The sequence below is a fragment of the Sinohyriopsis cumingii genome, chromosome 7, assembly GCF_028554795.1.
Source record: "Sinohyriopsis cumingii isolate HCF-2022 chromosome 7, ASM2855479v2, whole genome shotgun sequence".
NCBI classification, from domain to species: Eukaryota; Metazoa; Mollusca; class Bivalvia; order Unionida; family Unionidae; genus Sinohyriopsis; species Sinohyriopsis cumingii.
Window position 1 is genome coordinate 117,756,804 of NC_142967.1, and position 15,758 is coordinate 117,772,561.

Genomic DNA, 15,758 nt, shown 5'->3' on the forward strand with positions numbered 1-15,758 from the left:
CTTATATATGGATTACAGTATCCGGTATGCTATTGACATTGCTCTATAATCGGCATAATTGAAAACAGGTCACATAGAAGTACAAATTCATGTTAAATTACTATGTCAATAAATTGTCATAAACTAATATGACTGCGTTTATATTTGTAAGTTTTGTCATTATTTATTTTGCATTCTGCGTGTTTTTTCTTATTTCTCAAACATAAAATAAAAGAAAACAATTTACCGTACCGGTAAAAACTTCACCGGGCCGCATAGCACACTTACGGTCTATACTCTATAGTGTACTGTACTAATTCAAAGCATATTGTTTGTTCCTGAAAAAAAAGATATGAAATAACTGGTCCATTAATATTTGATTTTCCAGTATAATGTTGGACACACGTGAGCAATTACCGGCATAGCTTTTTAATTGATCCAATTGATCCTACAAAGGGATGTAATCCATATTAACTCGAGCGTTCTATGATTATTTATAAAATAATGTAGATCATGCATTCTACTGAATCCCCCAAATCATATGTTTCTAATTGTATTTGACAAAGTTTCTCAAATAAATTAGGTTTAAACTGCACTAAAATCAGATATATAGATGGACTACCAGTACTCATAGATCATCAGTGATCCATGATTTTTAGTTTCACAATTCAGTTTAAAGCAAATTGTAATGTCAACACTTCACCTATATTCATTCTTAACCAGCTGACGATTCGGTGTCTCTCTTTGATTATACCGGTTGTTGATAAATTGGTCTTTGGTTTCCAACAACAATCAAAGCCAGTTGGCGCAATTGTTTAGACCTTGATATTGGCTTTAGCTACCGATACTAGTTACTATATTGCCGGTACCCCATTGTTCTTTATCATTAATCCGCATCAATTACGCTACCCGTTTTTAATATCAATGGGATTAAGTACAACAGGAAATGATGCCCATTCCCTTCTCTAGATGTAAATAATGAATTTAGCCATGGGCATTGTTTTCATTGCTATAGTACAGGCACATTTTAATGAGTTCGGTATATTTTGATCAGTCTTTTCATAGCATGCACAGCCACGTGGCTCTTGTTGCAATGGATATCATAATTAAAACAAATATGGTTTAAACTAAACTAAAATCAGATATATTGTGCTTGTGTGTGTGCGCACGAGAGAGAGAGAGTGAGAGATGAAAAAAATTGTCCGTGTACAAGAGCATTCTTTTATTCAGGGCAGTTTTTATTTGTAGCTTTTGCAAAGAGAAAAAAGACGGTATTTTGAGTTACCTGACGATTGTGATAATCCTCATGTATTACGAGCCTACTATATTCCATTATCAATAAACACCTCTAAATCAACAATTCATTCTTGTTTTAATTACGATGTACATTGTCACAACAACCACATGGCTATGCAGTGTTATTTACACGGTAATTAAACATGCTTAGCGCTTTGGCTATAATTGAAACCAGATTGAGGGCAAGAATCGACAGGATAGGTCAAATCAGTGAGGCTGCCAGTAGGGAAATGAAGTTTTTTTTAGGGAAATGAAAATCTGTCAACATTTTATTGAAGTCATTGTCCATACAAAATTTGTTATAAGGATAAGAGATCATACCCATTACTTTGTATTCGAACTCGCCGATAAAGATAATAGTGGGGTATAGCATTGAATAGATTAGTAATAAAATGTTAATTATATCCAAGTCCAAACAGAACAAACACTTAAAAAATAGTATATGTATATGTATGTATGTATATATATATATATATATATATATATATATATATATATATATATATATATATATATATATATATATACGAATCGATTTAACGGAGTCTGTGACTTTCAAACTTACAATAGAAAATGACAAGTTTGTATAAGTTACGTTCGTAACTACAGGTAATAAAATGAACTACAACATGGATGTGCATTCAATTATAATAAGACAAGCATAGACTGTTTATTCAGCTGTGTCAATTGATAACAAAATATAGCAGTTCAGAAGTAAAATCACAAGCATGTTAGCATCGGTAATGCAATTTCACGATTGCCGGTAATATGGAATATCATACAACGATACCATCAATATCATGCAACCGTAAGTTACTACCGGTAGTATAAAATACAAAGCCAAGTTATTGACCTGGTCTCGTCTTATACTCCGAATCGACTTATATATGGACGAAGGATGGAAAATTTACAAAATTGGTCAATTCGACTTATACTCCGCATCGACTTATACGCCGGAAAATACGGTAACTCAAAATACAGTCTTTTTTTCTCTTTGCAAAAGCTACAAATAAAATCCATCCTGAATAAATACGGTCTTGTACACAGACCTTTTTTTCCATTTCTCTCACACACACACACGCACGCACGCACGCATGCACACACACACACATGCACACACCAGTTCCAAATTAAACCATGTGAAGGCCCTTAGGTAGTCAAAATCTGTGTTCCCCCTCGCAAATTATCTTCTAATACATTTTATCAATATTATTTTGATAGGCTGGTGCCTACTCTGCCTATTTGGTAATCTGGCACTGACACACAAACATGTGCGTGCGCTCACACGCATTAACTAACATGATTTCATATCTTTATTTTTTTCTTGCAATTTGATAGTGAAATTATTGCTGCTGTAAAAATACAAGATGCACTTAATTTCTTGACAATGTGGACTTGTATCGTTGCGTGCAATTTACAAATAAATAATACCCTTAACTAATACATGTTCAAACCATCTTAATCATTTTGCTAGTCCTACATGTAAGACCTCAATGCTGATATTTATGTTTTGACTTTTGTGCGCACTAAAACATAATAACATGTGATACGTCTTAATGTAGGACTATCATTTTGCCAACATTACACAACATAACAGCTACATATGCTCTAAATGCAGATGATCTTTCACACTGAGACAATCCTCTCTTTCTCACTCTCTCCCCCTCTCATTCACTAATAACAACAAAAATCTTTTTGAGTACTTTTATTTTAATTTTAATTAGATTCTTGAGTTGAGAGCAGAATGAGACAGAAAATATGTGTTTACTTTGTACGTTTGTACTGTTAGGTTGTCAAGTAGTGTTTATTCCATAGAATTTGTTCAGGTACAATCCTTTTATTTTTAGTACATGGTCAGAACCTCAAAATGATAATTATTTATTTTACATATAATTTTTCATACGCTGAAATTAATAATTATTTTTTTTGTGTAGGAAAAATTGCATGAAATACGGTAATCACAGTTTGTTTAAGAAACACATGATTACTGATCATTGAAGGCAGGTGACTGCTAATTACATGACATTTATATAGGAAATTTGGGGGGGAATTAGAATGGCCATTGTAACCAGGTGACCGCTTAACCCAGGTGACCATTAGGACAAGTTTGACAGCATGTGGATGGCTTGTACCAGGGGTAAGAGAGAGACCTATTGATTGGGGGGAGGGGATAGAAAGGTTGAAGGTTATGGACTCTGTGACAGAAAGAGGAAGACTATTTTTTGCATAATAACAAGTTCTAGAACACTTGCCTTGATGAAAGCTTATGGAGGACTTTGAGGTATGTTATTGCCTATCACAGTGAGTTTAACATTTCTTAAAATATGGCTTATAATTTATTTTACATACTGGAACTGTACTGTCAGTTGCCTAAATGTCTAAGGTTTTTGCAGTAAATTAACCTATTGCTAATGTTATTCAAGGACAGATGTGCCGATACTCATGGTCCACTGACCAATATTGGCGGTATTAGGCGTTATATTATTTTAGGCAAAATGAGATGTATACATTTTGGTCTAATGTCTATCACCTAGTTGACATGCAGCATGTAACATTCCAATTTAAACAGATATAAATTCATCCTTTTTGAATTAATTTTTATGCTATTTTCAGTAAATACTCAGCATTCAAACTAGTTTCATATTGGTGTAGTTGTCAAACAAAACAAATTTTTATGTTGTGTTATGCTAGTTAATAGGCATGGGTATCTCTGCTCTGGCAATAGGTTAATTATGTCTAGTCAGCAATGGCTGCTCTTGCAATAGGTTAATTAGGTGTAGTCAGCAATGACTGCTCTGGCAATATGTTAATTTGGTCTAGTCAGCAATGGCTGCTCTGGCAATAGGTTAATTAGGTCTAGTCAGCAATGACTGCTCTGGCAATAGGTTAATTAGGTATAGTCAGCAGTGAGTGCTGTGGCATTAGGCTAATTTGGTCTAGTCAGCAATCACTGCTCTGGCAATAAGTCATTTAGATCTTCTCAGCAGTCACAGCTCTGGTAATAAGTTAAATAGGACTTGTTAGCAATTACTGCTGACACATAATTGGTAGTTCTTGTTTGTGGTAGATATGTTAGTGGAGTGGCACTTTTGATAATTGGGCCAGTAAATTGATCACAACATCAAAGTTTTGTAGGAAATATGGATATAACAGGTGACTGGATCTTTGCTCTTTTATTGGCCATGCACTGAAAATGATTTCTTACTTAAAAAAGACTGGAATATATTTGATGTGGGGTGCAGGTGGGGCACTCACTTCATATGTGGTAGTACGGATGTTCCAACATTTGGGTGTAGTGTTTCAAGATACGTTTCAAACAGAATCATATCTTACAATTTACAGTCATAATTCTGGATAGGGGTCACTTTATCTGTGTCTGACATGGGGCAGCAGTTAAAAGTAGAGCATCTTTTCACAAGGTCACTTGAAGTCAGAAATGAAAGAATGAACAATTAAGAAAATATTTGGTAGTTGGCAGAGGAATTTTAAACTCTTTTGTGACAGTTTCCAAAAATTGGATGAAAGTTGCTGAAGTTAGAGATTTGAAATTTTAATACTGTACAAGTTGTATATGTGACCCAGTGGACTTCTGACTGACCATTTAAAGAACCCATAACATGGAGAAAAAATTAGTAAGGTCAAATTTTCACATTCATCTGAGTGATTAGATTGGTTAGTGGGCCTGTAGAAATATTTTGATGCAATAGTTGACTGGCAAAAACCACACTAGTCCTAGAAATTCATCTTAACCAGACTTTGTGAGCCACCACTTGGGAAACTTTGTAAAATTGTGTCTGGTGAGCCACCACTTGGGAAACTTTGTAAATTTGTGTCTGGTGAGCCACCACTTGGGAAACTTTGTAAAATTGTGTCTGGTGAGCCACCACTTGGGAAACTTTGTAAAATTGTGTCTGGTGAGCCACCACTTGGGAAACTTTGTAAAATTGTGTCTGGTGAGCCACCACTTGGGAAACTTATTTTCAACTTGTACTGCACAATTTCAGTTCCAGTTTTTATCAAATTCTGTAGGAAGTTAGGAACATGTTGTACCACAATTGTATCTGGGTGGCTTCCATAGCAAAGGTGTGGCTTCCACTTGAAACAGTTGGAAAAGTTATTTTCAACTTCTTCCACCTGAATGATGCCAGAGCTAATTTTGAATAAAGTTGGTATTGATTTTGTTTACAGTTACATAGTTTGCCTTTCAATGAAAACCAAAGAATATTTGCCACTTCGATTTTACAGAAAATCAACCACCTCACCTCATACTCAAACCATTGATGAATATATCCAGGATCTGCTCTAGAGCTATTCATCCAGTTTGATCAAAATCCTATTCCACCTTTTTATTTCCCATGGTTAAAATATTTACATTGTATCCATGAGATAACAGGTAGCTCTATCCTTATATGATAAATCTTCTCCAGAAACCTTTTATCCCTAGGTTTCTTATACCGGTGATATTCAAGGTATTCTATATTCGGCAATAATTATCTCCAGAGACATCTTCTAGACAGAACATCTTGATAATAGTACATTCAAGGCAAAGCTGGGAATAACTATCTTCCAAGACCTGTCCTGGACAGAACATATTCGTAGTACAACCAAGGCAAAGCTGGGAATAACTTTTCCAAGACCTGTTCTGGACAGAACATATTAGTAGTACAACCAAGGCAAATAATGCACTGCTATTTATCAGGAGGAATATCCATACAAAAAAATAAGTCTAAAGGTACAGTATGTAAAACTTCTTTTAGAGGACTCCTCCACTATTTGAGATCCTTGATAAATGAAATACATCCATCAGACAGGGCTGTCAGATATATCTTTTAACAACTACAACTACATTAGCAGTACAGACATCCATGTGAAACACAAACAGTACAAACATCCATGTGAAACACAAACAGTACAAACATCCATGTGAAACACAAACAGTTCAAACATCCATGTGAAACACAAACAGTACAAACATCAATGTGAAACACAAACAGTACAAACATCCATGTGAAACACAAACAGTAAAAACATCCATGTGAAACACAAACATCCATGTGAAACACAAACAGTTCAAACATCCATGTGAAACACAACAGTACAAACATCCATGTGAAACACAAACAGTACAAACATCAATGTGAAACACAAACAGTACAAACATCCATCTGAAACACAAACAGTAAAAACATCCATGTGAAACTCAAACAGTACAAACATCCATGTGAAACACAAACAGTACAAACATCCATGTGAAAAACAAACAGTACAAACATCCATGTGAAATAAAACAGTACAACCACACAACAGATTTTACTTGCATCAGTGATTCACACAATACATTGTCTTGGTTGGATCATTCTGTCTAAGCAGAGTCTGCTCATTCCGCTCTAAGTGATATGAGAATACTACACACCCTAGCAGGGTCCGACCATCATCCTAATTTAATGACTTAAGATTGATCTGATTTGATTCTTGCCCCCAATGAACTCTTAAACTTGAAATACAACATTAATTGGTCAGACCTTATTTCTGACGAAAAACTTAATTATACTCAGACATCAGGATTCTTATGAAACAAGATTGAGATCCCACATTGTGTTGCGAACTGTAATGACCACGGCTGCATTAACCAGGTGCATACGAAGCAGATAAATGTATTATACACTGATATAGTAAAAACTTTGTCGAACTCTGGTAATAGCTTGACTAGTAAATCCAAATGTGGTCACCGGGTTATATCAGGTTGGAATGACTGTCTCAGAGAACTACACGACTTTGCACAAAATGTTTACCTTATGTGGCATGATAACGGTAAACCTTGTCATGGCCATCTCAGTAACCAAATGCACCAAACAAAAGCATAATTTAAGTATGCTCTTAGATTATGCAAGAAGAAGGAAGTAAAACATAAAGCAGACTCGCTAGCACAAAAACTTGAAAATGTCGATCAGTGTGAATTTGGGAAGCAAGTAAAACAAAATATTACGACAACTTCCAATAAGCTACCAATTTGCATTGATGGGTACCATGGTCAGAATAATACATGCAACATGTGGAAAAATCATTTTGAAGACTTACTCGATATTGTTCAAAATGAATCGAATAAGAAGCATGTGCTCTCAGCATTGAATACCCCTTCTGCTCATATTGAGGTAATTACATTATCTGAGATCCAAAGTGCAATAATAAGACAAACAGGGGGTAAATGTCCAGGATCAGAATTTTTTTGTGTGGAACATTTTTCATTTTCAGATACTAGACTTCATGTGCTATTGATGATTTTATTTAATTATATGTTTATGCATAACTTTGTACCAGATGATTTCACAAAAGTTACAATTATACTGCTACTAAAAAACAAAATTGGTAACCTGGCAGACAAAAATAACTACAGACCTATAGCTCTTACGACTATTATTTAAAAAATATTTAAATGCATCATACTGCAGAGATGTGAAGTCACAATCTCGATAATCAGTTTGGTTTTAAAAAGCAGCATTCAACAGATTTATGCCTATATGCCTTTAAGGAAACTGTCAGCTATTATGTAGAACATGGCAGCCCAGTGTTTGCATGTTTCTTAGATGCTAGTAAGGCATTTGATAGGGCGAATCATTGGACACTTTTTAAAAAGTTGATTGATATTAAAATACCTGTCTACGTAGTTCATATTTTAGTTAACTGGTATGGCAAACAGTTGTATTATGTGCGACGGGGAAGTGTAATATCCAACGCTTTCCATGTAACCAATTGGGTGAGGCAGGGGGTATTCTTTCCCCTTTGTTATTTAATATATATATATATATATATATATATATATATATATATATATATATATATATAGAGAGAGAGAGAGAGAGAGAGAGAGAGAGAGAGAGAGAGAGAGAGATGAGTTAAATCATAAGCTGGGTCAGTGTTACGTGGGGTTACTGCCACCAAATGTGTTGTTTCTTAACAAATTTAGTTTTGCTGACGATATGTCATTGATAAGTCCTAATTAAGTGATATAGAATTATTAAAGATATGTGAACAATATGCATTTGAGATAGATATCATCTATAATACAAAAAAGTCTGTATGCATGGTCTTTCAGCCGACTTCTTTCAAATTACCATCTCCTCCCCCTGTACATCTTAACGGCAGTGCTCTTACGTATGTCAACAGTTATACGTACATGTATCTGGGTCATATTTTGAAATCCAATGGGTCGGATAATGAAGATATGATGAGACATTACTGATTTTTGTGTACTCGAACAAACATGCTTCTATGAAAATTTAAGAATTGTTCATTGAATATCAGGATTAGATTATTCAAATCTTATTGTGCACTCCGTATTGTGCTCCTCTGTGGACAAACTTTAATGAATGTATGAAAAGAAAACTAGTTATTGGTTATAATAATAGTCTTCATTTTCTGTTAGGTCTTCCTAGATGGAACAGTGCCTCAAACATGTTTGTAAATAATAATGTATTCAGTTTTGATAAAGTAATGTGAAAGTATGCATTCTCAATGATGACTTGAATATCTAGTAGTAAGAACTGTATATTGAAATCTCTTTGGAACTATGACATTCTTTTAAATTCTCAAATTATTAGCAGTTGGAATAAATTACTCTTTAAATGTGCCATTTAATTTAATTCTTAACAATGCAGGGCACAGCTAATTGTTTTAAATGTATCTGTATACTTGTATGTATGATATATATGTTCTTTTATGTTTACAATGTTTTACTTTATATCTGTATTTTAATTTAGATGTATGGACTATGTAGTCTGAAATACAGAATTCTTATCTTATCTTAAACATCCATGTGAAACACAAATAGTACAAACATTCATGTAAAACAAGCAGTACAAACATACATGTGAAACACAAACAGTACAAACATCCATGTGAAACATAAACATTACAAACATCAAACATCCATGTGGAACACAAACAGTACAAACATCCATGTGAAACATAAACAGTACAAACATCCATGTGAAACATAAACAGTACAAACATCTATGTAAAATATCAACAATACAAACATCCATGTGAAACACAAACAGTATAAACATCCATTTGAAACATCAACTCAAACATCCATGTGAAACATCAGCAATACAAACATCCATGTGAAATATCAACAGTACAAACATCCCTGTGAAACATCAACAGTACAAACATCCATGTGAAACATCAACAGTACAAACATCCATGTGAAACATCAACTGTACATCCATGTGAAACATCAACAGTACAAACATCCATGTAAAATATCAACAGTACAAACATCCATGTGAAACATCAACAGTACAAACATCCATGTGAAACATCAACAGTACAAACATCCATGTAAAATATCAACAGTACAAACATCCATGTGAAACATCAACAGTACAAACATCCATGTGAAACATCAACAGTACAAACATCCATGTAAAATATCAACAGTACAAACATCCATGTGAAACAACAACAGTACAAACATTCATGCGAAACATCAACAGTACAAACATCCTTGTGAAACATCAGCAATACAAATATCCATATGAAACATCAACAGTACAAACATCCATGTGAAACATCAACTCAAACATCCATGTGAAATGTCAGCAATACAAACATCCATGTGAAATATCAACAGTACAAACATCCATGTGAAACATCAGCAATACAAACATCCATTTACTATTCTTTATTTGTATATTCAGAACAAAGTTTATTTAAGTAGAAGTCAAAATCTATTATCCATAGTAATGATTGATATAATTTCCATCCTTATAAGCAGGCAGCATTGATGTGCCCCATCATTGGAATGTCATTCTTCCATGACTTTATTATTTGCATAGCTTTAATGAACATTGAATTTGGGGTTGCCTCTGCTGTAATGTATCATCAACTTGCATGCAGATGTGTTGTGTAAATTTCTGGCAAGTATTTGATTCTAAAGAAAGATGATCACTTAATCATATATCTGTTGGCATAGTTTTAAGCTCTGATCAGCTTCCAATTTTCTTTTTTAGTTCTTGTCCCTGATTCTCTCTGTTCTGGCCATTGTGGATGTGATTGGGGATGCACATGACAAGTCCCAGGGTAAACCAGCCCCACCGTCTGTATTCCTGGCTGGTGCCCTAAAGGCAGCCACTTTTGTAAGTAAATACATCTGTGCATCCTTCACAAATCTTTTTTAAGGCAATTTCACAGAAACTGTTGAGGTAAATGCCTGAAATGTTGTAGTAAATGTCTGAAATGTTGTAGTAAATGTCTGAAATGTTCTAGTAAATGCCTGAAATGTTGTAGTAAATGCCTGAAATGTTGTAGTAAATGCCTGATGCCTGAAATGTTGTAGTAAATGCCTGAAATGTTGTAGTAAATGTCTGAAATGTTGTAGTTAATGTCTGAAATCTTGTAGTAAATGCCTGAAATGTTGTAGTAAATGCCCAAAATGATGTAAACCCAATTGTTTTGAAGAATGTTGAAGATCTGTTTAGATTTTCTGGTTCTGTGTTAAAAAATCTTCTCAACTTAGGTGCAAATTGGTTTTGTTAAAACACTTATATTTATGAAATTGTTACAAAATAAACTGTACATATTTAGCATACATCCAGATCTGAATGTGTTGTAATGCCTTGTCTTTCCTTTCAGTTTGTTTGATTATTGTAAGCTTTACAAAATTGTGTATGTGTGCATTTATATTGAGGAGTTTGGGGAATAATGGGATTTCTTCCTTATTCATGAAACTGTTGAACTTGAGTTTGCAGTCAGAGAAGTTTTGAGGTTAATGGTCTTGTCCCGTATTCATGATGCTATTCAACTTGAGTGTGAAATCAAGTAGAAGAGTTCTGAGAATATGTGGGATGGCCGTGTGTTCATGAAACTACTTGACTTGAATGTGCAATCTGCTTAGGGTGTCTTGACTTGAATGTGCAATCTGCTTAGGGTGTCTTGACTTGAATGTGCAATCTGCTTAGGGTGTCTTGACTTGAATGTGCAATCTGCTTAGGGTGTCTTGACTTGAATGTGCAATCTGCTTAGGGTGTCTTGACTTGAATGTGCAATCTGCTTAGGGTGTCTTGACTTGAATGTGCAATCTGTTTAGGGTGTCTTGAGAATAATGGCCCATGTCCCATAGTTTTGAAGCTACTGATTGTGATTGTTTAATCAAGCTCAACTTTTGAATGGTGGGAATGCTTAACATTTAAATATTCATAAGTTGTAATGTATTTATTTGAGGACTGCAATTAAATGTTGATGTTTGATTTGTAGCAAAAGTTTACAATTATAATGAATTTTAGAAAAACTTCATTTGAGTGCACACTCAAGTTGAAGAGCTTTGTGAATATGGAGTCTGGCTATTTAAGCAGATTTTTTTAAAGTTTTTGGAATCTATTTAGGTCCTATACTTTTTCAATAGAAAACCACATTTAGCTTAGGTTTAATTAAATCAACTGAGGAAGACTGTTCAGATTTGGCAAGTATCCATTGCACTTGAATCATTGGTATTTTTGTACTTTTTTGATATTTTATTTTATGTGTGGAAGCCATGTTAGCTTGATCTTGGAGACACCACCAATCTGTGCAAATTAAAATTTATTAAGCATGTTTGTATGCATATGTTGATACACTTATTTGATTTTTATGCCATTTACCATATATGTTGGGACACCGTATTTTTGGGACACCATAAATTAGATTTTAAAGTAATTTTTTTGTGCACCATATGTTCTGGGAATATTTTTTTTCAAATTGTAAGTTGTGGGACACCTTTTAAATCATTCAAAAATTAAATGTTGGAAAACGCACTTCAGCTGTAATTTTATTTTATGAAATATAAAACTGTGTACTTTGAAACTCTTTAATCCAGTGCAGCCAACACAACCCTTCTCCTGCACATGCATGATCCCATCTTTTGGTGCATGAATATTTTTTTTTAGATTTCATAGCTGTGAAAAATTATCGTTAGAGGCAACACATCTCCTGAAGTGGAAACTGCAAGGAATAAAGTCAGATTTTTTAAAAATCTGCACTAGTTGTGCTAATTCTCACACTTTTAACCCCTATGAGTCTGTCCAGGAATGAGATCAAAGTACACTAGAATTCATCCATGTTAAAAGGAACCAAAGTTAGCTTCCATCTCTCAGCTGACTTTGTATATTAAAAAGTCAAAAAAAAATCAGCACACTTAAAAGAATCCAAAGTCAGCCTTCAAGGTTGGCTTGCTTTGTAATAAAATAACCTTTGTATTGATATTCTTTAACAAAAAACTGCTTAAATGTATCCAAAGTTGTGCTGCGTCTTCACTTTTGACCCCCATCTTATCATCAGTCTGCCCAGGAATGAAATCAAAGTACACTAGAATTTCATCCACGTTAATGATCATATTGTTGGTGAAATCATCTGCTTCTCTTCTGGCCTTCACAAATTCATCAAATGATTTTATTTTCTCCAAATCTTTGGACGACACTGGATTGTTGATGTCCGTGCATGAAGTACTGTATTTTGTCACTTTAAAAATTGTTCCATCGTAACAATTTATTTTAAAAATTCCCATGAATACCAGAGAAAAGGAACCAAACTTAGCTTCCATATCTCAGTCGTCTTTGTATATTGAATTTTTTTAAAAAGGGGAAAAAAGGCACGCTTAAAAGAATCCAAAGTTGGCTTGCTTTGTAATAAAATAACGTTTGTATTGATATCCTTTAAAAAAAGAACAACCAGCTTAAAGATATCCAAAGTCGGCTTACAGTCACAATTGCTATGGTTATCAACTGCCTTTGCTTTCATTTTAGCTTTCATTATTTTCCTATTCTACTAAATATTTCACTATGAATGAGAATTATCAGCAGCCTGATGACATACATATTGATGACATGATAATACATATTGATACTGATGACATTACATACATATTGATGACATGACATACATATTGATGACATGATAATACATATTGATACTGATGACATGACATACATATTGATGACATGACATACATATTGATGACATGACATACATATTGATGACATGATAATACATATTGATACTGATGACATGACATACATATTGATGACATGACATACATATTGATGACATGATAATACATATTGATATTGATAATATTACATACATATTGATGACATGATAATACATATCGATACTGATGACATGACATATATATTGATGACATGATAATACATATTGATGACATGATAATACATATTGATGACATGATAATACACGTTATCTTCTGAATTATTGCCTGGATAAAAGTATTGTTATTGGGACTCGTACTTTTAGGCTTAGACTCCATCTTTTTTATGCTTGGAAGGAATCCTGGACTTCAACTTTAAATATCCTATGGAGAACCCTATAATGGATTTATTTGATTGGTTGGTTGTTGTTTGGTTTATTCTTTTGTTGGATTGGTTGGTTGCTTGTTGTTTGATTTTTTTTCTTATTATTATTTTGATCAGTCCTCACAGCACTGTTAAGTACTCAAGCCCTGTTTGATCAAGGCATATAAAATCTGGATTAGATGCATATGTAGATGGCCTGATTTCTTTTTGATGCCAATAAAATAAGCTTTTTGATGATTTTTATGTCTTCTCTTTTTACACTTTGTTCTTGTCTACATTAAAACACCTTTTCTACAATTATAGTCAAAATCTGCTCATACAATTAGGACAGTCACCCTTATGAAACTACAATATTTTCATGAGCAAAAAATAACCTATTCCATACAGGATCAAAATCCTTATATTGGCCACATACATCTGCGGCTTGTGAAACTGAAGTCACACTTGAGTTTTCATTGGAATGCTGTTGGCTGGAAGAAATCTTTAGGTGAATAGTTAAAATGGACAAAATTAATTCAAGATCATGTAATAATAAGAAAGGAAACATAAAGCAAAAGGTAGATTTAAATAGCATTTTTCAGTTCCTCAGTCTAGACAATGCAGCCACCTGAATGGCCCCTGATATTCAGGTGAACAAGCCTCAGTCTAGACATTCCAGCCACCTGAATGGCCCCTGAAATTCAGCCGAACAAGCCTCAGTCTAGACAATTCAACCACCTGAGTGGCCACTGATATTCGGCCCAACAAGCCTCCATCTAGACAATGTGGCCCACTGATATTCTGCCCAACTTTGACTTTATACTCCTTACTAATAAATTGGCCTGAAGTTCAGAGTGGAGAGCTCAGCACTTGATAGATGCCAAGTCAGGAGTCTCAATTACTACAGATGGTAAATGCTTTCAAAGAGGAACTTGACCAGGTGGGTGGGTGGGAAGTGGCAGTATTTAATGATAACTGTAGAGGTTGTATACTGCTTCAGTTTTAGAGAATGATTTGAACTTTATCTGGATTGTACTGGGGGAGATCAATTCTGATGCTGTCAATAATTTTGTAAAACATTATAATTTGTTTATTGGCTGTCATTGTTTCTACTGATTCCCATCCAGATTGTTCATTTGTCTTGCTGACACTGCTTCATTTGCAGTAACCTGTTGGTAGTGCTTCTTACCACATATTGCATAATCTCAGCTTTGCACTTACCACAGGTAGTGAATAGACCCCAAACAGTAGCACAGTACTCTGATTGGTACAGATGTGTAGTACAGTACTCAGATTGATATGAATGTGTAGCACAATACTTTGATTGTTATGGATTGGTATGGATGAGCAGCACAGTACCCTGGTATGGGTGAGTAGCACAGTACTCTGATTGGTATGGATGAGTAGCATAGTACTCTGCTATGGATGTGCAGCACAGTACTCTTGTATGGATGAGTAGTTCAATACTCTGATTGGTATGGATGTGTAGCACAGTACTCTGGTATGGATTGGTATGGATGAGCAGCACAGTACTCTGGTATGGGTGAGTAGCACAGTACTCTGATTGGTATGGATGAGTAGCATAGTACTCTGCTATGGATGTGTAGCACAGTACTCTTGTATGGATGAGTAGTACAGTACTCAGATTGGTATGGATGTGTAGCACAGTACTCTGATTGGTATTGATGAGTAACACAGTACTCTGCTATGGATGTGTAGGACAGTACCACACAGAAATATGCAGTGGTCACATCTATAGCAGTTACTTTTAACCAATCCCATGTGTGGCAGATCTAATTGTACTTGGAAACTGCTTTACATATGCTAATTAAATTTGCTTGGCCATTTTATTTACATAACCTATTGAAATGAATTGTCCAGTTCATTTTTATTTATTTATTTCTTTTTATTTATTTATTTTTTTATTTATTTATTTTTGTCACATAGACTACATTGAGGTATTTTGTATTTTATCAGGCCTTAGCCACCATATTGATCCAGTTGGAGAGATGGAAGGGTTTCATTACATCAGGAGTTTTGTGGATGTTCTGGTTCATGCTAGTTATAGTAGGAGTTATTCCCTTTTACAGTCTGATTGCACTGAGGGTAAGTATTCCCGTTCCACGTGAACATTTTCATTTTTTGACATGACTCATA

General features: G+C 34.5%; 1 protein-coding gene across 2 annotated transcripts in view; it reads left to right on the top strand.

Annotated features, from left to right (window-relative positions):
- The window catches only part of LOC149796005 (ATP-binding cassette sub-family C member 1-like), a 155,144-nt gene that overhangs the window by 36,936 nt on the left and 102,450 nt on the right, over positions 1 to 15,758 (top strand). For both annotated transcript variants that reach the window (XM_089965927.1, XM_089965926.1), the window contains 2 exons: positions 10,290 to 10,415; positions 15,579 to 15,707. In XM_089965927.1, the coding sequence (XP_089822053.1) occupies positions 10,290 to 10,415; positions 15,579 to 15,707 (255 nt within the window). The remainder of the gene's footprint in view (positions 1 to 10,289; positions 10,416 to 15,578; positions 15,708 to 15,758) is intronic.